The following is a 26,823-nucleotide window of genomic DNA, read 5'->3' as shown; positions in this document are numbered from 1 at the left end:
AGGATTCATGAACTTCAAATGCCGTGGTTGGTGAAGGGACATTTTTGTACATCATTGCTAGCCATTTCCCATAGACTAAAATAAAATTTCCTGAGTTGCTCCTCAACATTTCTTTGCTTACCAAGTGGCAAAAATTCTAACATGGAGCATGTTGCAGGGCTAAAGAAACGCGCATGTTACAGCTCCTAGCGCGACCTGGATGAGAAATTTGCTCTGTGTGTATTGATTTTAAAAATTACACTTAGCTCGATCTATTTTTAATATTGAATGTCAAATTTTGCACTGTGTTTTTAATTGTTCCTAAAAGCACGTTTTGCACTTTACCTACCTGTCTGTGATGTTTTTTTTTTTTTTTTTTTTTTTTTTTTTTAAAACCTTTATTGCGCATTATCATAAACAGATACGGGCCTACAACCATCCGGCCGGCCGAGACAAATATACGAGCATGAGACAAAATTATCGCAACTCAGTAGCACAGAATACAATAATAACAAACGATCCAAATTACTGCAAATAAGCGGGCGCTACCGAGAAACAGGAGAAGTTAAGGTTCATTTTTTAAAGGTGACATAATTAAGTGGTAGAAAAGCATACGAATCGAGAAGGATCTGAACACATATAGGTCACCGAAGATAAGGGTGGGCAACGCGTACCCGAAGGATTCAGAGCAAGCAATGAGAACTAATCAAAATGGCGGCTAAAGAACAACACTAAAGGATAAATAGGCACCAGTCACACATAGCACGCCTAGCGTCACCCATCTAATCCCGAACGATCCCACCGACCCAGAAAAAGCGAAAAGAAAAGGGTGAGAACATAAAGAAAAATAAGGTACCATAGAAACAAAAGCGGACAAAAGAAAACCCTTCCCCCAACCCCCCACCCTACACACATGCAGAGGCTATGGTCTACCCCCCCCCTAACAGTGTGCCTGTCGCCCCAAAAGAGCACCCGAAATATAGAAGAAAAATAAGAGAGAAGAAAAAGAGAAACAGTAACGTATCAGAGGAGGGCCTAACGAACATACTCAAAACAACCAGCATACGTAAACGCGGCCGCCATCCCCGGACCCCCAACCCGACATAGAATCAAAACACAGGATCCCCGCGTGTACGATATAGTCCCAGCAACACAAGTTCAGGAATCACAGGGAGAAACTTCATCAACCTTGCCCCTTACGGTCCGACGTACAAACAAGGTCCAGCTGGATAGTGGCCGTCATTAATAGAGCAGAAAGACGGGATGACCATTGCAGGATAGAAGACCGTCCACCAAAGTCTGAAGAACTCGGAACCGTGCATGTCACAACATCACAGAAGGGTCCCACACTCAGCAACAACAATCCACCGGGAGAGGCCGAACAAAGAAGTGAGTACAGTCCCAGGAGAAGGCGGCGAGAAACATCATCAGACCACTGAGGCGCCGCCGGACACAGCGCCCGGATACGAACACCCAGCCAACTCGCAAGTCCCGGAACATCAAGGCTCTCCCCAAACATAGTATCCAATTCCACAACAGGAGCGGGGTTCGGTAGCTCTCGTACCTCCGTAGACGTCCGGTCAGTCAATCCACGGCAAACAGCAGCAGGATGTGGCATAGTGCTCCGCACATGAGAGCAGACGTGGTCAGCCGAGGGCATAGCAGACAAAAGGACATCCAATCGGTCCTCCAGCTCTCGGGCAGTACATCGAAAAACATCTCGCAATTCACCCAGCGCCCCAACAATATCGCAAATCCGCAGCAGTTCCCCGGGACAGGAGGAAGCAGCTGCACCCTGTATGCCAGCCTCACAGATATGGAGGAGATCATAAGACCGGCCGGCGACCCCCCCTGCGGGCAGCCGGTCATCAGGTCGCAACTCCGTACAATAATGACAAGTCAGAGGCACAGGGGCAGCACACTCCATTCCGACACCCAAACAAGTCCAGGCAGCGACGGGGCACGCTCGCATACTCAGGAGCAACCCGGGGTCGGCAAATGCTGGAGTCGGGGAAAAGACACAAGATGGCACACACCAAGGCGCTGGGCAACGAGAAAGCTGGAAAACTCTCGTACGAGCTGGGGAGAAGATACTGGAACACTCACAGCCGTCTTGCCCCTGAAGAATAAAGCGTTGCGGAGCAGGCGGAATATCCGTGGTGGATAGCACAGAGAAACAGCACACCCCCGCCGGGCGGCTCCGACGTAGTTACGATGGCCGCTGGCGATGCAATCATGGCCGGCCGTCTCCGAGGAAGAAAGACCCGGTCGCCGCCATAGGGCCAAAGGAGGGAGCAGGGGCGCTGTCTCTCTTCCCCCACCGGGAACACATCGAAAGCACAGCGTCAGGAGCAGAAACACCTCCCGGATCCGAAAATGCGGGTATGGAGCAGGATAACTTGCAGGATGAGCCGCAACACGGGGTAAAAACGAGAGGGTCGGCGGAGCCGAGGGTTCAGGCGGCCATCATGGTTGCGGGCTAGGCTCCTCCTCCGTCTGTGATGTTAGTTGTCGCCCCTGCTACCCCGGTCCACCGCAAGCACTCGGCTTGATTGTTGTGGAGGGTGCAGGGCGCTTCCTACTTCCGGGTTCCGGCGCATGACAGTGATTGGTTAGAGGGGAGGGAGGCGGTGCTGAGTGCTAGCGCGGCCCCTACAAAGCCCCAGAAAATCCAGACACTCGTTCTAAAGACACGCGCATGTTACAGCTCCTAGCGCGACCTGGATGAGAAATTTGCTCTGTGTGTATTGATTTTAAAAATTACACTTAGCTCGATCTATTTTTAATATTGAATGTCAAATTTTGCACTGTGTTTTTAATTGTTCCTAAAAGCACGTTTTGCACTTTACCTACCTGTCTGTGATGTTAGTTGTCTCCCCTGCTACCCCGGTCCACCGCAAGCACTCGGCTTGATTGTTGTGGAGGGTGCAGGGCGCTTCCTACTTCCGGGTTCCGGCGCATGACAGTGATTGGTTAGAGGGGAGGGAGGCGGTGCTGAGTGCTAGCGCGGCCCCTACAAAACTCTCAGATGTATGACACGCGCAGCGAGGACGCGCAGCGAACGCGCCGATCCCGCGCCGAAGACCCGCCAAAGACAAGCCCGTCTGTGCCCGTCCGCGCCACGACGGGCCACAGGGCGGAGGGTCATGTCCAACAACCCAGCACTATACAGGTACTATCATCCGACTATTTAAAAGCCCTACGCCCAACGCCAAATCACAATTGCATGTTGTTGGAAATCCCTGACTCAGGGAAAAATACCTGCCACGCTTGTAGTTGTACAATATCATCTATCCAACCTTATCCTCCTCGTAGAAATAGACGCAGGAATCAATCGAAGCAATCCTTCCTTACTAACGACCCCTACCTGTTCTATAGCACAAACTGTCGCTCCCTGCCTATGCACAGGCTAGATATCTATGATTTATTAATAGACAAAAATCCAAGCGCCCTATTCCTTACGGAAACCTGGCTTCACACGGGGTCTGGCCCTGATGTAGCCATGGCTCTTCCTCCGAACTATGCGATCGTTAGGATGGACAGAGAACGCAAAACAGGGGGCGGAATTGCAATTGTTTATAACAAAAAATATAAATGTTCTCTTGAAGCAACACTAATCCCTGATTGTGAGGCTGCCTTCTTTAAAATCTGCCTCAATCCCAATTTTACAATGTCTGGCATTTTAATATACCGACCGCCTGGAAACAGTAGTAAATGGGCAGCAGAATTGGCTAATCAGATTGCTCCTTTCCTTCTGGCAGCCAAAAACTTCTCCATTATTGGAGACCTAAACCTTCATCTTGACGATAAATCAAATTCGACCGGTGTCAACTTGCTGGAAGACCTCACAGCACTGAATATTCACCTACTGAACGCAGGGCCCACCCATAGGGCAGGACATTTATTGGACCCTTTATTGTCCAATCTCCCCCAACTCATCTGGCTGGATACCACCCCCGTTTGCTGGTCAGACCACTTTTTAATTAAGTTTAAGCTTGAGGCACCCATTGCCTCCATTGTTCAAGCCAAGTTTGTGCCTCCGTTAAAGAAAAATTGGAAATCTCTAGATATCTCTAAACTAAATGCTGAACTCAGTAGGCACCCACCTAGTACTAATCAAACCATGGAATGTATTGCGATGGCCACACAACAATGGCTGGCAAATGCAGCTGAGTCTTGCCTGTCCATCCCTAATATCAAAAAGAATTTACATCGTCCCCCGGCACCATGGTTCAATGAATCACTGAAAGAAGAGAAAAAGAAATGCAAGGTCCTCGAAAGAGTGTGGCGGAAGGATTTCGATCCTATTAAAAAATCCTTATACCACACAGCTAGGAATCTGTATCACACTGCATGTAAAAAAGCACGGGCCACGTATGTAGCTAACACCATTTTGGGAGCTGCAAATAAAGCAAAAGTACTGTTCAACACTGTTAAAAACCTTGCCAGAGCACATACTACTGCTCCATCATGCCCTTTGAATGAGAAACAGTGTCAGGAATTAGCTCAATTCTTTTCTGACAAAACTGACAAACTTATTATTGAGATAGATGGGAACAAATCTGACCCATCTAAAGAAGATTGGGAGTATACTCCAACTGTAACCCAGACCCTTCAAAAATGGCCTCCTATTAAAACAGACACCCTTATAGCCATTATGAAAACAATCAAGTCTGGCTCTCCACAGGATCCCATCCCCATAAACATAATTAAAAAACTGGATGCACCCGTCCTTGAAATCATAGCTGATACTCTGAACTCATCTCTGGAGCTTGCCACAGTACCCTCTATATGGAAGCACGCCATTGTGACCCCATTGCTAAAAAAAACGACAGCAGACCCAGACATACTGGCCAATTATAGGCCTATTTCACTTCTACCTGCTTTCTCTAAATGTCTGGAGAGGCATGTGCACTCTGCCTTATCTCTCTTTGCAGAGGAAAATGCCCTTCTTCACCCTACCCAATCAGGTTTCCGCACTGGTTTCTCTACAGAAACCGCCCTACTGGGTATCTCTGAAACAATCAGGAAACTCCTCGACGATGGTCAGACGGTTGCGCTGGTTCTACTCGACCTAAGCGAAGCCTTCGATACTGTGTCGCATAAAAAATTACTCACCCGGTTGGAAAAAAATGGAATCGGTGGACCTGCTATGAAATGGATTAGATCCTTTTTGAGCCAACGGACATTCCAAATAGCCTCGACTGCTGCATGCTCGGGACAATTCAAATCCCCACATGGAGTACCACAGGGTTCCATCCTCAGCCCCCTCTTCTTCAATCTCTATCTAAGACCTTTGGCAGACCTTGTTGAAGAGGCGGGACTAACCTTCATGTCATATGCAGACGATTCTCAGATTGTCTTCTCACTGTCTAAACCCCAGACATCATCTTCGTCTCCCTTAAGAGATGGCCTTCTGAACGTCTTCAACTGGATGACAACTAACCAGTTGAAACTAAATGGGGACAAAACGGAGATTCTCCTTCTGGGAAAACAGCCAGAGCTGTGGAGTGCTCCACACTGGCCTGACCAGATGGGAAATCTTCCAATTCCAGTGACTCATGCTAGGAATTTGGGGGTAATACTGGACAATTCCTTGTCCATGAAGCAACAGGCCAACAAGGTAGTGGGCCTTTGCTTTACGATCATGAAGTGGCTCAGGAAGATCCTTTGGATGCTGCCTGTCCCCATGCAAAAAACTGTGGTCAACGCCTTAGTTACATCCCGGCTTGACTACGGGAACATCCTATACCTGGGTGCAACCAAGGCAGTCACAAAGAGGCTGCAGCTTGTACAAAATGCGGCAGCCAGACTTCTCTGTGTTATACCCAAGTACAACAGCGTGTCCCCTTACCTACGTGAGTTGCACTGGTTAAAGGTTGAAAATCGTATCAAGTTCAAGGCGTTGAACTATATGTTCAAAATCAAAACTGGTACCGCACCCAAATACCTTCAGACACTAGCCTCTCCCTACATCCCAGAGAGAAATCTACGTTCAAAATCAGCTGAAAAATTTGGCGTACCAAGATTCAAACTGGCCAGGATGGGAGGAAGATCATTTGCTTACCTGGGACCATCCATTTGGAACACCCTCCCTATCCATATTCGAAAGGAGCAAAGTCTCACCAGGTTCCGAAAAGAGATAAAGACCTGGTTGTTTGACCAGTGTCTTTGAAAATCCACTGCTGTTTTTTCATCATTTTGTCTGTGTTTTTAGGCGCCGGGAAACCCTTTTTGGGTAGCTGTTTGCGCCATATAAGTTCAAAAAATATATAACTAAATAAATAAATAAATAAATAAAAGTGTCGCCCAGCCTACTCTCAAGGAGATGTTTCATATCTACACCAATTATTCTGGACAGTTGGTAGACGAGGGTGTTTTCAGGCTCTAGTATTTTGATTAGGTCTACTACAGCCGTCATGTTTTCCTGTAAAAACCTAAGCATGCGGTAGACTGTACTTTTGTCTCATCACTATCACTATGTGGCCAAAGACCATCAAATTTCTTGCCTTTTGGCATCATCACTAAGCTAAAATTCTATAAACGGTCGCTACATGGATAATACAGCATTCACAGCCTCAAGGACTGAGAGCCACCTGCAAAATGACATAGTTAGGATGACTCTCTCTTTGGTGTCATACAAAGTACAAAATGAGAAATATTAGCATTTTAGTTCCTGGGCATAACGAAACAGTGCACCAGAACAGACTACAAAGTCAATAGCATTCCTCATTCACTCTGAAGATTGTCAAGATGCTTTCAGCATACCATCTAGCAAATGACAAGGATCTCTTACAGGGAAGCACTTCAGCTTAGGTATCGATTTTGACAGGTCATCATACAACGTTTTCATATACGTAGTTGAATTACTGCAAATACAAACTACATCACTCCAATCTTTATTGAACTTGGTAGGAACATTTTGCAGCAGCATTCCAAGTGACACTGCGTTCCATGTTTACCAAACGTCTGGTGTCATATTTTCACCACTATCTCAGATGCTTGGTGACAACACTCTTTTCACATATACCGGTCACTTTACCTTGCATTGAATGTTTAAAGCCTGGGGTGTTTAGCAATTCAAATACAATCAATACTGACTCGCTAGAAAAGGGGGCAGATGTATCAAAGGATTTCACCCATTCTCTAAATGTGATCTTACATATTGTAATGAAACCAGCCATTTTACCTATCGGTGAAATCAAATGTAGTCAAAATATCAAATATGATTTTGATATTTCCTGATTCTCTACAGTTTATAAAATAACTAAATACAATCATGCTTCTAAACACGGATTCTTTAGACCAAACACCACAAAACTGAAAAAAGTAGAAGGAAGAAGAAACAATAAACAATAATTTAGTGATATCCCTATACAACAAAACTCAAGCAGAATAATGTTAGCCTGGTCTTTCTTGCTGCTGCCTTGTAGAACAAAGTTGCATTGTATTGGCCCCTGCAGGAAGAAATTAAAATGACTCTTTCACTCATCTTTTCCTTTGTTTGAATGGCACTTAGTTTGTGGGCATGAAGGTGTTTTTTCAGTGTTTATATGTTTACACTGGTGATGGCTATTTTCCTTTCGGTGGAGTTTTATTAGTTATTATAGGTTTAAACCTAAAACCAGATAGCCTAAGTTTGATTAATATGACCTAAAGTATAAAAATATGTGTCTCATATTAGCATTCATCATCACTATAGAAACAAGTGATGCCTACCAGTCACTTGATTTGTGCATCAATGAACGATGCGCGACACATTCGATGCAGCGCGACACATTCCATACAGTGCGACATAAAAGTGGTGTTGGCCAATGCGCTTTACTGGTCCACAAATATTTGTACACCGCCTCGTACAAATAACATCTGGAGGAGGCGCACACAATATAGGTGAATTGATGGGAGATCCCTTTGATGATGGAAAATTAAATTGAATACACACAACAGTGAATCTCCTTTTGGTATACTATATCTCCACAGGCCTTTCCTTATGGAAGTCACAACCACAGAAAGTAATGTGAGGATTAAACGCATGCGTTTGCCTTTATTAAAAAATGTAACTCTAGGAATCTAGGTTCGGAACAAAGTCAGGGTCTCCGGATGAGGCCAAAAACACACTGACGAGAGATCCGGGACCAATAGTTATCCTCAACATCCCCAATTACGTATTTTCTTTAACTCAAAGTTTGTTTTTTATTTTCAACATGCAAGAAATAGATAACAGGCAGTTGGCCCCCAGCACATAACTGATGCCTCTCAACTACAATAGGACTCTAATGGGGCGCATTTTATTATACAAGATCGTTTCTCGTAGCCATTACAGTGAGGAGAGAGAGAAGGGAAGGAGGTCAAACAATGTCTCAATATACTTTATCCATATTGCAGGCTATAACAATAAGAGAACTACGAGGAGTTCTGCGGCATGTAGATACATCGCTCCACCACACATTAGGCATGCATCTTGAAAGCTACATTGCATATCATGTGTATGGTCTGCGTTAGCCTATGCAAAAGGCTGGGAGAGCCAAGAATGTTTGGTATTTTATAACAGCGTCAGACGGGTCGTAACCCTCAAGAACATAGTTTCCTAGGAAGTTCATCCTGCAGTTGACTGTGTCCATGGGCGCAGGAAAGAGGGGGCTTTGCAGCTTCTCATATTTATAGTAAACAAATTTCAACAACATATAAACAGGTCAATGCCAGCAATCAAGAAGGAGGAAGAAGGGCAGGGGGGCAGTTCCTGCGTGTCCCAGAGTAACAAGTCTTCCTTGGTCGTAAATGTAGGGGTGATGGGAGACACGGAGGTGTCTTACAAGTGTTGGACTAATCAAAGAGTTGGAGTAAGCGAAGCTGCAGAGGGCGCCCAATTACGTTTTTAACAACCCTTTAGTTTTCCAAGAACAAAGAATGGCTAGGAATGTTTAACTGATGATGTAAATATATATGGAACAGTCCTGATATGTGTTAAGTAAATAAGAAAATAACTGTCCTGCCCAGTACAGTAGCCTTTGCACGCTCCACCCAGCAACTCCATTGTCAATATGCTCTGGTTTATATAATCTGCTTTCACCAGGACACCACAGACACATCAATTCTACATACATCAACTTGCATTTGAGAAGCTCCTACTGCAAATAACAAATTCTTCCACCATGTTTGTCTAACATCTAAATAAGTAATAAAAAACACTTGAAGATTCTCCAGACCTTAAAGTGTAACCTTAATTTCCATAGAAGCCAAGGGTATTTCTTGGACTAGAGAGCCAGGTATTGAGAGCCATGTAAGCACGGTGGAATGCACCACTAACTGACTAATCAATAGCTTAGACAGGTCCAAGCACCTGTTCTTGCCCAGTGCATGCTATTATCAAGCGAAACAAGCACTGGCAATGCCAATTGGTCTCGACTTAGTGAGATCTAATGGCTTTTGCTTTTAGCCATGTTTAACAATAGTGTAGCAGCTGTGCAGCATGGCAGAAATTAAAGAAAAACGCTATTTTGATGCGGTCAACTTTGGGCGCTACATAGCATATTTCTTTTTTATTGTGCTGCTGTACAACATCGCTAAAAGAAAACAATGACAAAGTCAGATAGCTCTTGCGCATGCAAGAACTTCTTGGGTTTGTCAACTGTTTTATTTTGTGGTGGGGTACAGGGCAAGCAACACAGGATGGGGTGTGATGGCTGAAGCGCACAAGCAACAACACGGCATGGTATTGACATATTAAAAACATCTAAAGTTAGGGGGGAAAAAGCGCCGTACCGTGGGCAGCGCTGGCTCTTATTGTTATGGTGGATGGAGGCAGGTCAACAGGTGTTTGGGCGGTTGGGGTGGAGGTAGCCGGCATGGGAAACGTAACATGAGGGACAACAAGAGGAGGGCCGTAGGGGGCTAGGTACACCACAGACAGTGGGAGAAGGGCAGGAGAGGGCCAACAACATCACATACATTGGGCAAGGGGTGGGAGGTACTGATGAAGAAACACAATGCCTGGCGGGAGGGGGGGCATGGTGGCAGGCCAAGCAAGGAGTAGGGAAATGAGAGTGAAGATGAAGCTTACTAATGGGAAGCTATGGGCGGGCTCGATGTCCCCGGAACGCTAACAAAATGTTTGTAAGGGCAATATCCCATAATTCTTTTCTTGTGAAATTTCACAAAATTCTATAAAAATGTTGCAAAATGAGGCTTTTAAATTGAAATGTAGTTTGTTAGTCTCTCACACAACTTTTTTTTTTTTTTTTACCTGAGCTCGCATTTCAGGTAAAAATGTCTCAAGATACCGGCAGGACACTGGTTTAAGCAAATGTCTCTCAGCAAGATATTTTCCGCACTAACAAGCCTCTTGCATTCAACGGCATAATGTAAAATGTCAAGTTGTTTGGGGAATTTTGTAGAATTAGATAATTAAGCGTCTTTTGCCAGTGTAATAAAAATTTCTCTAACGACTAGATAACACCCAACCTAATATCTGCCACAGGTTCCCCGAAGACTACTGTGAAGGACTCTATGAAAAAATCCTACACAACAGTCAAGCTCCAAAGAGTATATAATCAGGCCACCTGCCTCATCGCAGGTCATACGCTCACTTATAACATTTCCCTTTCTGAAACTGATATTTACCAAATAATGGGTTGAATGTAAAACATTAGACCTTGACAACAAAGTTACCCATTGCTATACAGCGTATCTCTTTCTATAGCCAGCCACCTGTAGAGACAGATTTTTAGAGTCTAGAGGAGCATGATGGGCAAAAAATCATGGACTGGAATGCAGTAAGAGTGACTGCCAGGGGCTGAGATTAATTCAAGCATTAAATAGATCAACTTGTTGTTGTTGCAATGTTTTGTCAGGTGTCAAATAATACACAGGCAGTAAGAAAATACATTAAAGCTGCTCTTTGCAGTCCCAGAAACATACAAAATCGACAAATGTATAATTCTGTGGCTTATTCGCTGATTAATACTAATGATGTGCTGAAGCAGAGTTATTTATATAATGCTTCAAAACAGCATTTTATTTGGCCCATTTCTAAGTACCCCTAGTCTAGTTTGATATGGGAGCTGAAGCAAGAAGAAATAATTAATCTTCCCAGTATCACAATATGCGGTCAATTAGAAAAGCAGAGATTAGAGCTTCTTAAACTGAGGCTGCAGTCAGAAAGTTAGCAGCAACTTCATCTCCATGGTAAAAGTATAGTAATTCCTCAGCAATAATGAGCCCTTCATTGAAAATTCTAAGTTAAAAATGGCACATTTATCGCTGCTTTAGTTTGAGCAGCTTTGGTTTCTAATAATGTCAGTGTATTCCACGTATTTATTCTCTAGTAAGTGGGAGATAGTTATGGCCTTAAAACATCTGCCCTTTACTTTCTCATTGCAGGCACTTTCAGAAGTCCGCACACACTTGCAGTAAGAAACATGCACCATAAACGTCCTTGTAAAAAAGTTCTCTCTCTTTCCTTGTACATGGTCACAGAACTCCATAGTGACTTACAATATCCTTATAATGATCACTGGGGGTACATAATCCTTTGTAGGTTAATGGGGACGTATAGAGTAGAATTCATCTAGACAGCCTTATTGCATCAGAAGGTGACTTACACCTCTTAGAATACAACTCAAGTGGCTTAAGGTTCTGGAGATATGAAGATTTTCACAATTTGCATGCTTGAAGCAAGGGTGACCCTTCAATAGTCATGTGTAAAGTAGTAGCTTATTCCAAAGAACAGATACCTGCAGAGGGAGAGCGGAGTCTGAACAAGGTAGCTGGCAGGCCGGTTTGTACGTTTTCAATTTGGAACGCCCATATCACATACAACTTGTACTGCAGACAAAGCAAAGAGATGTAAACATTGCTCACTGAAGGGACAGTGCAGCCAACAAAGAATTGAAATTTTTTTTTGGGCCTCAACAAAGAAATGTTCAGATAGGCAGAGTGATTTGAAGGGACTGAAACCCTTTAAGTAAGATAGTATGGAATCCCAGGTAAAGTCTGCAAACTAATGCAATAGTAATTTGTCTGGAGTGATGCGTTTATTTTAACGAGCTATAGCGTCTCAAAAAGATTTATTAGGCACAGTGACTGCTCACGAGCTCAAAGAATAACATTTACTTCAGAGCAATATCGCCAACACACACAGAAACGCCCTGTCTGAGTCCAACAACGAGTTCTTTGCACAAATATCATACTATTTTGTTGATCAATATTTCTGATGAACATGCTTTAAGTGTATGTTGACAAAACCATAAAAAGGTTCCACACCTTATGCTAATGCCAACCCCCCTGGAAATCACTCTTACCACAAATTTCACAGCACTGACAAACCGGTTGTGGAAGAATATATGTTGAGTTTCATCCTCAGGATTTGAAGCTGTATAAAGCATCCCACACACATTACAGGAATTGGCTCCGAATTGTTTCTGTCCCTCATCCTACGAAGGAGACAACAAGAAACAAGAAAAGATGTATAATTTGGTTTAATAAAGTGTATTTTATGGAAGTTCGATTTCCAAATAATACATCGAGAAAAAATACAAAGACCTAGCGCAACACAAATCTTTGATAAAACATATCCAACATGCCTACAGACCTTGAACTTTTTGCAGGTCTACAATACATTTACTTTGATAATTACTTGTTACACTTCATATACTTGAAAGTGAATATTTGCACACTTTTATCGCTTAAGCGATAGCCAACACTTTCTAGTTCTTGACCTGTTGCTCCTTTTAAGATTTACGCTTACTCATCACTACACTTTAGACACTCCTAGAATCCTTCTAATCCAAACTACAGTTTATGTTTGGAATAATCCTGGGCAAAACATTTATGAGAGGACACGGCAATCAAAATTTTAGAGCAAGACAGGAAGGCATTTAACCAAGTACTCAACAAAATATCTTTCTGCCACAAAGTAACCTTTTCACAAAGCATTTACTGTTTCAGCACGAGGATTGAATCAATTATGCTGTTACACAAAGTTTTTTGTAACAGAAAGTGGGAAAATAAGGTCTGGCTACAAAATGCCTTGCCGCAGTCTAAACTCATTAGTTGACACTACAATTCTATGTTATTTCTTGGATATAGTCTAGTGTTAACTCACTCCACTTAACTCAAGGGTGTGGTATTTTACAAATTATTTATTCGTCGAAAGGACTGAAAGCTTCAGAAAACTACTTGTCCTGTAAAAATATAAAATAAAAAAAAACTCATCCCTTTTGGTGTCATGCCGCAAGGCCGAGAAATTATGGTGGCAACTTCAATAAATCAGGGCTCTTGTTATATCCCTCTGATAGCATTATAATTTTATGTGCACATACTCGCATGTTTACGGGAGTTCATTAACCTCTCTCCAATCTTCTCATACTGAAAAAGATGGGAATGGTCTCCTGAAAAGGCAGGAGGGGACACTCTTTGTCCAAAGTGGGTAAAAAACAGCACAGGGAATGCGATTTTGCAATTGGTCGCCAAGTTTTCGCATGTAAATATGAAATTCACACAAGTTTGGAAGAAGAGCAGTTTTCAGGTTGAAGTCTATAAACTCTTGTGAATCACTAAATCTGCACCAATGCACGGACACACACCTGCAGGTTCAGTTTTGTGACCTTGTGAAGAATCAGACCCCTATGTGGTCAATGATGGTATCCAAAATGGTTTTAAACTGAGTCCATTATCAACCTTTTCTTTTTAATATTGGCATGCTTCAAACATGCTTTATTAAATGAAGCCTCAGAGACATGGCACGTAAAGTTGCATAATAGTTTATCAAAATGTTTTTTTCCCTAAGTTGCAATTTTTAAGAACACTTTATTTTGAAAGTACAAACCCAAATGCTGCTTTCATGCTTATGAATTTGCATGTAAACTTAAAGCATTTTGGCAGCTTTATACATAGCATAAATGGGATACATTTCGAACACCTGTACACTTTTTTATACTGAAACCACTATCAGTAATAGAAAGCAGAACCTACTTTCCGCAGAATTTTCTTACAGTGCTAGCCCTGATTGTATTGGTTTTGCACTGATCAATCATGTACACACGTTTGAATAACATATATATGGATAGAACCATTGTCTTGGTGGCGACAACCCTTTCACATATGCATACTGTTGTACTGTAAAGTGGCAGCCAAAGGGTTTAAGTTAAAGTAAACCTTGAAAACGTGTTGTTCTTGACCCTAAACAATAGGTCCTGGGTGTTGGGAAACAGAATTCCATACCCCTGCCTTAACCTTCTGAAAACAATCTAAAGCTGCTGTTTTAGTCAGTGGAGTAACCTGATCATTGATACTCGTGGTGCAGTGATAGCAAGATCAAGGGGTATGTGGGGGCCCAATGCACCGCATTATGGTGGTCTTATATAGAAAATGAGCTATCTTTAGGTGCAATTTAAAATACCGCCTTTAAATGACTAGGGTTAGATTTGACAAAATCACAACAATGTTCTTTCAGTGAGGTGCCTGGGGATTTTGGGTTCCTTAATTTTAGACAAAAAGTAATGTGAACACTCAATTTTGCGTTTTATCATTTGTAACACTTACTGTATCACAAAATGCAAATTGCAAACTATGTATACATATGCACAAGGGTATGATATTGCGGTTCGGAAACAGCTGTAAAATACAGTTGCAAACTAAAATTTAGTAAATGCTGCAAACTGCAACGGGCACCTTGACTGCTTGACATCACTAAAGCGAGACCACTGCCACACCAAAAGAAAGCTGCACAGAACAACACTTCTAGAGTGAATCAAGGAGGCCAAGAGTGATAAAACGACGAGCCAGGGCACAACACTTAAACAGGAGGAGCAGAAGAGGCACAGAAAGAAGTTTTCAGCATAACAAGATTAGCTCCTTGAGACAGTAGCAAGAAAAAAATTCAAGTTTCCGCCACCACGACCCTTGCCCCAAAAGGACTGGGTCTGAAGTTGCTGCACAGGACCTGCTATTTTGTGTAAGGTAGCCCCCTGAAATAAACCCTACACTGTTGGTGGAAGTAATTGGCAGGAGATTAGAGTCCCAAAGGAGCGGCGCCGCAAGCGGGGGGAGCTTACCCAGAGTATTGTTGAGCTCGAACAGATGCACCAACGGACTGGTGCATCCCGTGTCTGGCGTCAACTATGTGTAGAACGCAAACACCTTGCTGCCCTAGATCAAGACAGGGCTGAGTATGCAGCCCTCCGACTTCATCACTCTTACTATACAGGGGGTGACAGATGTAGCCGGCTTTTAGCCAGCAAACTAAGGGAGACTAGGCAGGGGCCGGGGGTTCACACCATTCAGACGCAACAGGGCGAGTTGGTGGCTGACAATATGACCATAGCGGAAGCGTTTAGGGATTTTTACGCCGACTTCTATAGAGCAGAGCCTCTAGACACCCAGACCGGTGCTGACTATATAGCCAAAGCCCGGATGCCAGCCTTGTCGCAGGCCCAGGCTGATTACCTCAATAGGCCTATTCAGACAGAGGAAGGTATCTCCGCGATCTCCCGCCTCATACTGGGTAAGTCACCTGGCCCGGATGGCTACAAGGCGTTTTGCAGTCAACTGGCTCCCATCTTGATGGCTTTGTTCAATACCTTTGATCAAACAGGAGCCATTCCGGGGAAATGCTAGAGGTGGCCATAGTCGTTATTCCGAAACCGGGAAAAGATGCAACAGTTTGCGGCTCCTACAGGCCCATCTCCCTTTTAAACATCTATATCAAGCTATATACTAGCATTATAGCATCTCGGTTAGCCCCATACATGGCCCAGTTGGTTGAGCCAGACCAAGAGGGTTTTATCCTACAGAGGCAGACCAGCGACAACACCAAACGCATGCTACACCTGATCGAGCAGGCGTCTCGCACCCAGGGAGAATACATGCTGTTGGCCATCGATGCAGAGAAAGCCTTCAACAGGGTGCATTGGTCATTCCTGGAGATGGTACCGATGGCTGCAGGACTTGGCGAAAAACTGCGGAACCGGATTTAAATTGTTACCACTCTCCCATGGCGACGGTACGGGTCAACAGCCACGCGTACACACGATTCCCCATTGAGAGTGGGACCAGGCAGGGGTGCCCCTTGTCGCCCCTTCTCTTTGAGTTATATATGGAACCCTTGTCGCTTAGAATCCGGCAGCACCCTCTCATATCTAAAATTAAATTCGGGGGGGGGGGACATTCACACGGTGAGCCTCTATGCAGATGACATTTTACTCTCCCTCTCTAACCCGATCACGACTCTGCGCACCCTCTTTGTCGAACTGCATGGCTTTGCACAAGGATCGGGATTTAAGGTTAATATGGATAAATCCATGGCCCTTAATATATCCCTCTCTTCGCGCACACTCACCCACCTTCAGGAGGAGCACCCAGTGTTTCGGGTACCGAACGCAATACCTTACTTGGGGATACAGTTAGGCCCCACCTTACGGGCCAGCGCTGAGCTTAACTACTCTAATCTCCTCACTTGCATATGTAAAACGCTGGGGAGATGGAAACATTGTACAATGTCCTGGTTGAGTCGGATTGCAGCTGTAAAAATGTCCATCCTTCCCCAAATCTTGTACCTTTTCCAGACGCTTCCTCTTCGTCCTCCCAAGGGCTGGATCCAGCAGACACAGACGGAGCAGTCGAGGTTCATTTGGCAGGGGCGCAAACCACAATTCCGTCACCAGGTAGTAGTCCTTCCGCCGGAGGAGGGGGGTGTAGAAATACCTGATATCCAGTTATATTTCCAAGCTGCTCAACTTCGGTATCTTGTGGAGTGGCAATGCCTAGAATCCAAAAACCACTGGCTGTTCCAGGACCAGGCGGTGGCGGGCAGACCGTTGCAAGGGATACCCTTCCTAATCTATACGCTTCCTACGTCACGAGTACCATATTGGACTCCTGAGACCGAACTAATGTTCCTTGCCAGCTAACCACTTTTCCTTCACCCCTCACGCCGCTATTTAAAAATCCGGAGTTCGGACCTGGCACGGTTCCTCATGCCTTTAAGACGTGGCACTCTTCTTCCTGTAGATCGCTGGGCCACCTCTTTGGCATAGATGGCATAATCCCGTTTTCCCAGCTTAAAGAGGATTACGGCCTGACAGAACTAGAGCGTTTACCATACCTACTAGTCAGACACTGGGCGCTGCACCCCACCATTAAACCACAAGCACAGCGTCTCTTGACCTCATACGAAAAATGGCTCGTAACACGCACTTCTGACAAGAAACTTATCTCTGGTCTTTATAAAATGCTATTAACTACTACCACGCACACATATAATGCGGGTCGCGCTAGATGGGAAAGAGACCTGGGGAGAATGCTGACTCACAAAGAATGGGAGAGCATTTATCACAGGGCGCGGCACTCAGCATACCACATGGGACTCACGGAGGCCCTCACTAAGATTGCCACTGACTGGTACTACACACCTGAACGCATTCATCTCTTCGATCCACACCGGAGCGATCTTTGTTGGAGGGAGTGCGGGGAGGTGGGCACTTTGGAGCATGTACTGTGGAGCTGTACTTGTACACAACCATACTGGACACAAATCCTTGATGAAATAGACTTCCACTTTGAGACACAAATCCCACGCTTTCCCCGCCTACATTCTCTTGGGTTTACCCAATCCCCTGACATATCCTCTTAAATCAAGGAGGGGCTGGCTGATCACTATTGCCACAGGAGCGGGGACGCAGAACATTCTGATGCACTGGCGTTCCACTCAACTCCCCACACACACTGGATGGCTCCAATGGTTGTGGTCGGTGTTGGGTATGGAGAAACTCACTCTCACATTAGCGGGCAGAGGGGCAGAGTTCCCTGAGCTGTGGCGGCCCTTCCTCAACCAACTGGTCTCAGAATTCCGAGCGCTCACATGCCCTCGGTATCTCAGACTCCTCCGCCTTCCGGACACACAGATTCCGAGCGCTGATCCCAAGACTAGGCGTAAGCCACGACGCTGAGCCTCAATTGATCCCTTTTCAGTTTTTTCCCCAGGTAGACGAGGGGGGGAAAGGGGGTGGACGGGTGGAAGGGAGGGGGGTCTTTTATATCTTTTCTTGTTTTGTTGTGGAGCCCGCTCCATGCTTGTGCCTCCGGGTACCGATACTTATTGCGACCTTGTTGTCTCTTGAGCACTGATTCGGCGGAGTAGTGTGCTTTGTTTTCTTCTCTGTCAAAATTAATAAAGAGATTTAAACCATAAATGCCCCCCAAAATGAAATATGTGTATGCAACAACTGAACGACACAAAGGCCTGCGTGGTCTTATTGCGGGAGAACCACCTGGGAGAACAAAATGAAAACGTATTAACAAAGGTCTCACTGGATGGCTAAGGTAAGGCAGTCAATAACAAATGCTGAGGTAAGAGGAGTGGCAATAATGATTTATAGAAACAGTTGATTGATAATTATCTAGGCCAAATAGAAGAACAGGAGTACATGGATATTAACCAAGGTGGCAAGGGGTGACATTCATCTGACAATCTACACCTATTATGGCCCTATAATGGACGATCCTCACCCTCTTCTCTTCCGGAACATATTGTAATTATATAGCCCTTACTATCCTAAAAGAGGCATTGAATTGCTTTTTGGCGAGTAGCACGCTATTCCGGAACTCAAAAAGAGTTAGTATGAATTGTATAGGGAAATATGAGTTAATTTGAGCGGGGCAAATGAGAGTCTGTTGATTGAATGAAAAGGATAATGGAGGGATAGAAGAGGGACGAGTCTAGAAAGTGTTTATTGGGAGATCATAGTAGTAAGAGAAAGTTTGGGATGAGTAAAAGAGAGATGAAGGAGGGAAGAGTCTCTAGAAATGGATTAGAAAGATTATAATCTTAAAATTAGTTTTGGGATGAGTCTAAGGCGGGATCTATGAGGGAAGAATTTAGATTGGATTTGTGCAGGAGATTACAGTAGTAAAATGAGGTTTAGGGTGAACCAAGGAGGGCTAGAGGAGGGAAGAGTCTAGAAAGAGTTATTTTGGAGATTATAGTAGTTGAATGAGGTTTGGAGTGAGTCAGTGTGGAGTTATAGGATATACTGAGATAGGTAGGGGGTGAAGCATATGGTAGTGCATTAGAGAGACTCTGTTTCTGTTTACAGTAGGATTAAAGTCATAAATATATATATATAAGTACATAGAGGGTATAGATGTATAAGGAAGGTAATATATCAAGATTTAAGTTGTATTTAATAAACTCAGACTTTTAAGTGTTGCCATACTTTAAGCTAATGTGTGTATTTTTTATTTAATATTTCAATAGTGAAGCAATTGTAGATAAAATAGTTATGATAATATTTACATCTTGTGATAGATAAATACATTTAGAACCATAAGTATGTAATCAAGTAACTTATATGGAAACTATCCAGTGACCTTTAGAATTATCTATATTTAACCATAAATAATATGTACATTAGTTAAGCAGATCTAAAGAATATCTCTATATTTAAAACAAAATTAATATACATATTTATACAAAGAAATACACATATCTAGGTACATAAATATATTAAAATTAAATGCTTATATACACAGGGATATGCTGTACATTTGTGCTTGAGTATGGTGGTTATGTAGGAAAGAGCCAACTCTTGACGAGTCTTCTGAAGAGAAGATATTTATTCATTGATCTTACGTTTGGGGGTATTGAGTTCCATAGTTTGGCTGCTTGAACAGAGAAGAATGTGCCACTTATGGTTTTTACTTGTACGGTGGGATTTTGACTAATGAGAGAGCTGGCCTCATCTACCACCCCAAATGAGAACAAGAAGGGATTTTAATATTGTTTGGGACGAAAGATGTAAAAAGGTTAGTGAAAGAACAAACATCCAGTGAAACAACATAAAACCCCAAACAAACAAAACTCTTAAGTAGCTGGTTTAACATTATAGATAGGATAGGTAGAGAGAATTAACTTCATATCAGATGGGGTTCAGATACACTAGTAAGCAATATCAATAAAGACAGATGAGAGTACTTTAATTATGGAGGAGACAGAGACTCAGGCATCCGCCTTGACAACTGCTGAGACAGGAAACAACCAACACATGCAGATGGCCTGACCACAATGTAGTGGCTGGGCGAGACACTGTGCTTCCTCAAGTGCCAGGTGGCAACTGGGCGAGACCGGAGATGGTGACCCCAGTTCCTTTCCTCTTTCCTTGCTTTGTCCAAACGATGGGAGAGAAGGGGAGCGTAGGGCACACTTGGAGACATTGCACTGATGATCCTTCAACTAAGTCTAGGCTGTGTGGACTAATTGACATTTATGTATAAGCAATTGGGTTTGTGTCCGATGCAGGCATAGAGCAACTGAGGAGCGGCTACATACGGAGCTTCTGGATTGGTCGCCGGTCTTGGGATCAGGACAGTTCTCCTGCTTATGTTACTCAAGTATAGTACTACTGTTTTTGGGAAAGGTATCTAGGATGGGAGGTGTTCTGCTCTTCATAGTTCATTACAGGTCTAGATACTGGGGTGCTGTACTGGTGTATTGTTCAGTCAGAACATGTGGGCAAACATAGTTGATGCAGTTTTTTGGTATGTCATGGTTACCCTGGATGGGAGGGGGTTGTGGGCATTCCCGTTTTTATAGGGCATTTCTTAATAGCTGCAGCATCGTGGGACACTGCCTCTCCCCAATGTACACTATTAAAGAAAGCTATGACTGACTATAGCCGTAACTCATATAGGATGCTCAGCTAGAACGTTAAGGGATTAGGTGGATACACCAAGCCTTATGGAGTCCTATCTTATTTGAAACACAACAACATTGACATGATATGAATTCAGGAAACACAACTTAACAATACTAAGGCTGACAGAGTGGCCAAGAAATGGAGGGGATAGCTGTACTCTGCACCCTACTCCACTTATGCCAGAGGGGTTACAGTCAGGATCTCCTCTTTGTGTCCATTCCTGCCTTGAGGCAGACGTGGAGGGGCAATATCCTCTACTGCAGAGCACGCTTGATGGGAAGCGAGTGAGCATCCTTAATGTTTATGCCCCAAATGTAGACAACAAGCACATCTTCTACAGGATTCAAGATCTCCTTACCAATTGTGGGGATGGTCCCATTTTCTGGGCTGGGGATTTTAATTGGGTCCTAGATGGCATGCTGGATAGGTACCCACAGAGCAAGAGTTTACCTTCCACTCGCTAACACAACACTTCTAGCAGGGTGGACCGCATATTGATAGCTGGCTTCCCTCGACTGAAGTCAACATTATATTTGGGCAGATTTTGTCCGACCACTCCCCGTTGGTGCTAGACTAGGATTAGACAGGAGGCCCTGGGGTAGGCCAGTCCTGGAAGCTGGAGCTAGAGATGTTGAAGACACAATTTGCAGGGAGGAACTTTTTGAGGCACATACACTATATATGGAGATTAACTGGGGGAACAACGTTGACGGGCCAATGAATGGGAAGCAATGAAGACTGTACTTCAGAAGGAATGTATGAGCAAGATCTATAGAGTAAGGCGGTAGCTCCACAAGGATCGGACACAGTGGGAGATTAAACTGATGACCTCACAACAAAGGGAGGGAGTAGACTATGCTGCACACCAGGAGACGGTAGAGTGGCCCAACTATGGGAGAGGCTTGACAAATGTACCGACAAAGACCTCATAGGGAGAGGGGACAAACGGGGAAAGCTCCTACCGTGGATACTCAGGAGAGAAACAGAGAGAAACGGACACACCTCCCCGCCCTCCATCCTGTGGCTTCAACACCTAGATGGTACCTCTGCCAATACTCCGAAGGCGATCCTGAAGATGTTTCAGGGTCATTTAGCCCACATCTATAAAGCATTGGGGAGGTCAAGAAGAGAGCCATTACAGACTACCTCACAGTAGCAGATCTGCCCTGAATCCTCCCAATGGCCCTGCGGGACGAGCGGGTGGATGGAAATTACACTAAAGAAGGTATATACCGCTATAGCATTGTTCCTATCAGAACTATACCAGACATACACAACTCTACTCTTTGAACAGCTCCTGGCTGTTTTTGGCAAGATAAAGAAAATGCACTCCTACCCCCTACTATGAGGGAGGGGGTCATATGCGTGATGAGGAAGCCAGGCGGTGATGCCTTGGACCCTCTGCCTCAACACAAATGTACGAGTTACTTACATTGGGTAACGATGTATCTGGTAGAGACGATTCTAGCCACAGATTCCTTTAAGTAGAATTATCCCCAGGCGTGAAAAACTTTTTTTCCACAGCATCCCTGCGCGCCTGGGGCGGGGGCAACATCACGCGACTCCGCCCAGGCGTCGTCCATGTACGTGACGTCAGCGAGGTCACATAAGACCCGCCCCGGCGCGCCTACGTCAGTTTTCTTCGGAGAACTTTTCCGCACTACAACGCGGAATCAACCGGATAAAAAACTGTGGAAGCATGGGAACAGTGTGCGAAGAGCAGAAAATTGGAAAGAAGCGGTGACTAACAACACCACACAGAGTAGTGGCAACACCGTAGAACCCAAAGACAGGGAAGAAAGAGCAAGCAGAGCCCTGCGCAGTCACCCTGTCAGCACATAGACCGCCTTCCACTTCTGTGCCTCAGAGGCAAGGAACATGCGTAAAGGTCATGGCACATGTAGTAAACCTACCACCCCCATCCTGAGTAAGGAAGGGGACCAGTCCCAAGACAGACAGGGACAACAAACCTCCAAGCCACCCAAACATAGAGGGCAACCATCCACAAGGGACAAGGGCAAGACATGGCTAGATGACCCTTAATCAGAGGATAGCAATGGAAGGAAGGGAGGGGAGGGAGGGAGGACAGGGATAGAAGGCAATCCCCCTCAAACCTGGAGTAGCCAGAGCAGCAGGGCACCGGAGCACCGGAACCCCAACCTCCAAAGAACCAAGGAGGAATGAACCGCCCCCAGACGGAGCCATCAGTCAAGAACAAAGAAGGCACTCACAGGAGACACAGCCCCCCACCGGGAGGCGAGTACCGAAGACCAACCCAAGGGTCCTCGCAGAATCTGGGAGGAAGGGCGGGCCATGAAGGAATTTGCAGCTAGAATGGTCTCTACCAAATACATCGTTACAGAAGCTTAGTAACTCGTACATCTGACAGAGACTACTAGCCGCAGATTCCTTCACGTACAATTGATACCCTAGCAATACCCCCTGGGAGGAGGGTCTGCGAAAGGACACCACCAGCCAATACACAACAGAGGGCCTCACAGGGGGCCAGATCTGTGGACCAGGTAGAACCTCGTCCCTGCCAGGCAATGGGAACTCCCACAAGCAGAACCCCACCGCCCCCAAGAGGATGAAGAGGAAAAAGAAGGCTGAAGAGGCCCGTACACACACAGCAGAGGAGGCAAGGTCGGAGAGGCCGAAGCACCCCACTCCCCCACAAGGCAACATAGCTTCCGCCGCATGACAAGACAGGAAGAGAGTTAGAAGAAGTCTAGAGGACCCAAGGAAACGAGGGAAAAGAAGGCAAACCCACTCCAGATGGTGTCATATAGATACTGCTTACCTATATACCGTGTTAAGTTAGCATGAGCTTATTAAAGTGTTTAAACGCCATTTTTCCTTTAGCTGCTTTTGCACACGACACATAATTGTTATTTTAGCTTTCAACCTAGAAGAGCGGTGTGATTTAGATGAGAATAATATGTTATTGCTCTGATATTAGCTTTGTTTGGTAAAACATGTCTGCACAGTGAGTGCTGACGTTTCCCAGGATAACTCGACACAGTGTTGTAAGGTCTGATCTTCGCACCTTTCTAGACATAACATGAATGCAGCTGCTGCCAAGATCTGGCTTTACGCGCGTTTTATATTGCTTTGCTGAGAGCACACGTTACACACTTGATGGTGCTTCGCTTACAGAGAGCTGGTGGAAGATGATGTGATCCTCTGCCACTGAGATTTTGAGGTATGGGCCCGCCCTGCTAAAACCCAATGAGACCTTCATAGATAATAATATTCTATGCTAGTTAGGGAGGGTGAGATTCAGGTGTTGCTACAGCCTATTCTTTTAAGCTAATTAGCATGCTTTCACCTTTCGCATTTTATGGACTGTTAACTATGCTGATAACTTTGCTTGTGATAATATGTTTGCTAGTATTATCTAAGATGCTGCGCTTGAGAACCCTGCATTAGTAAATAAATATTTCAAACGTGCACGTGTCCTCTTTTACTCCACGTTCTGGTTTGTAATGATTGCATAACGAAAGAGTGTTCATGTGTTCCACAATGCCTGAGGTATTCTAAGTTCATGTTCTGGTCTGTCTAATCATTGGGAAGTCATACTGACCAATGAGACACTGTAGCTAGCTTGGTCAGGGAATTTTTGGGTACTGAGGTGAGTTTTGGGGCACCCTGATTCACCGAGGTTCCGAATCTCTATGCACAGTTCTGTAGGAGAACAGAATTCCCGCTACAATGGAGAGCAACCTGCCAGCCAGAACAGCGCCGGCAGTCAAAAGCCGCCAGAAGCAAAAAGAACAGCCCGAGGCCCCAGGAGGGCCGTGTAGGTGGCGCCTGGCAAGGGAGAACACAGAATCATCCCAGACCTGTGGACAGTAGCAGGGAGAAGAGGAGATGCCCGGACACACCACCACGAGTGCGGCACACATGATCTCAAGAAGTAAAAACAACCTACATAAACGCCATGGAGAACCGGCACCTGAAGGCGACCAGAACCACCTAGCAGAGGACAAGCCATATGACAGCTACCACTACCCCACATAGGGTACGTTAAGTCCCAGATATGGGAACCCTCTTTGGAAGAACTTCCGCAGCAGAGGAAAAAACAAAGAGCTACGGGGAAAAAATACACCCCACGGAAGGATTGACAAGCAGCCCAAGCAAAGCAGAAGGCCTAATCTCAGGGCCAAGTCTGCACAACAACTCCGTCAGAACGCACATACATAATCAACAAAAGGGCCGTCCAGCAGCCAACAATATCAAAGTCCCAAGGAAGGACGCAAATGGGTAGTAAACACACTCCACAGCCAGAACAACCAGCCTAGAAGGCCCCGATTCAACCCAACTCAGGAGTCACTGAGGAGGGGACGGAGGAGGAGGAGGATAAGGCGGAGGAGGAGGAGGAGGAGGAGCACGGAGCCCTGCCAAGAGCCTTTGTATGGCGGAATCGGCCGGGGCATGGAACAGGCTGCCATCAAATGGACGGTCAATTAGGTGCTCCCGAATATTCTCAGGGAACACTCCGTCCCGAAGCCAAGCATGGCGACGGAGAGCAATTGAGGAAGCCATGAGCCATGGCCCAGCCCAGCACCTCTGAGATGTCCAGAGCCGAGCGGAGAATAAACGCCGCAAGCTCCCGGCCATCCAACGCATGATGTCGTAAGTCCACCTGACCAGTCTCCTGGGACGCAGCGGATCCCAGAGACTCAGCCGAATCCCACAAACAGGAGGAGGCCCTAGCCAGAACACACAAGGTGTTAAGAGCCCTCAGGGCAGCGCTGGTCGAGGCAAACATGTTGCGCCCCCAAGAGTCCAGCCAGCGGGCCTCCCGGGACAGCGGACTCAACGGTGGCGGCAGGGAGGGAAAAGCAGTCCGCAAAAGAGGACTGGCGGCAGAGGGGTGAAGGGAAAGACACGCCGGGTCACGCGGCGCCGGGAGGTGCCGGTGCAGAAGATGCTGAGGCACCGGGTCCCCAGAGGCAGGATGCCTCCAAGCTTCCTCCAGAGAAGAGAGGATTGAACCCTCAAAGGGGAGTAAGATCTCCCTCCCACCAGAGCCCTGGTGGAGAACCTCCATTAGATGGTCCGCCAGAAAGTGAGCCACCGGCTCACCCATGCGCAGGATGCTCACAGCCGTGGACACCGCGTGAGCGAAGGCCGCACCCGCCTCCGTAGGACCCCGCGGAGGAGAAAGCAGCTCCTCCATGGGCGACGGCTGCAAACTAAGGCGGCCGTCCCCGAAGCCAAGCGGGACGGGCAAGGGCCAGACCTGGAAGTCAGAAGGAGCCGAAGAATGAGGGACGTGCCGCTCTTCCGACTAACAACTCTGCCTCAGGAAGGGCGGGGAACAGCCCTTCGACGCCGGTGAAAAAGACACCACACTGCGACCAGTCTCCGGTAGGACGACACCAATATACAGCCTGCCAAGAAAGAAGAAGGAACGTCCGAAGACGAATCCGCTGTACGACCCATGCGTGGAGCTGTACGCTGCCTGAGGCAGGACATCGACACCGTCCGGCGTCACCGGACAAGGCTGCTCCAGGTCACCCCGCACCAGAGACCAGAGTGGAGACCGGAGTGGAGACCGGAGTGGAGCCCCTGGGCGGCTCCGGAACGGCGCCGACCCGACCCCCGCAGAGGCAGTCACCTGCGTGGGGGAACGAGATGGGCCCGGGGAGTGATACGAAGCCCTCCGCCAGCCGCGGCCCAGAATGAGGTGGAGATCGCTCGGCAACCCATGTGGCGGTGCCAGGGACGATTCAACCTCAGACTCGCCCTCCGACGAGGCAGCCGCCTGTGTGGAGGGACGAGAATGGCCCGGAGAGGGGCGAGGTGTCCTCACCCGGCCTCGACCCGGAGAGGGAATAGGAGGGTCCACCGACCCCTGTGGCTCTGCACGGCCCAGCTGCTGCCAGCGCCGTAGCGGCGTCACCGCGGCTTTAGACAGAACCACCTTGCCAAAGGACCAATAGGGGCTCAGGGATGCGACCCGAGCCCCGGCGACCTCCAGCGACACCACAGGGACTCCCGCCCCAGAGGAGCCGCACCCCAACAGCACCACATCCTCTAAGCCTGGATCCGAACCAGTCGGGCCGGGTCCAGAGCCGCCGCGTGCGCCACGGAGGGCCCTGCGCAAGGCGAGGGTTCCGCCAAAGCCCCAGGAGGGGAAAGAGGAGGA

The 26,823-nt window shown here is 46.1% G+C and overlaps 1 protein-coding gene across 1 annotated transcript in view; it reads right to left on the bottom strand.

Moving 5' to 3' along the window:
• Positions 1 to 26,823, bottom strand: part of ESCO1 (establishment of sister chromatid cohesion N-acetyltransferase 1) — a 272,848-nt gene that overhangs the window by 32,125 nt on the left and 213,900 nt on the right. Inside the window, exon 6 of the mRNA XM_078687434.1 lies at positions 12,279 to 12,410. Coding sequence (XP_078543560.1) covers positions 12,279 to 12,410 — 132 coding nt within the window. The remainder of the gene's footprint in view (positions 1 to 12,278; positions 12,411 to 26,823) is intronic.

Source organism: Lissotriton helveticus, chromosome 4_1, assembly GCF_964261635.1.
Source record: "Lissotriton helveticus chromosome 4_1, aLisHel1.1, whole genome shotgun sequence".
Classification (NCBI taxonomy): Eukaryota; Metazoa; Chordata; class Amphibia; order Caudata; family Salamandridae; genus Lissotriton; species Lissotriton helveticus.
This window is presented reverse-complemented; position numbering and strand designations above follow the sequence as displayed.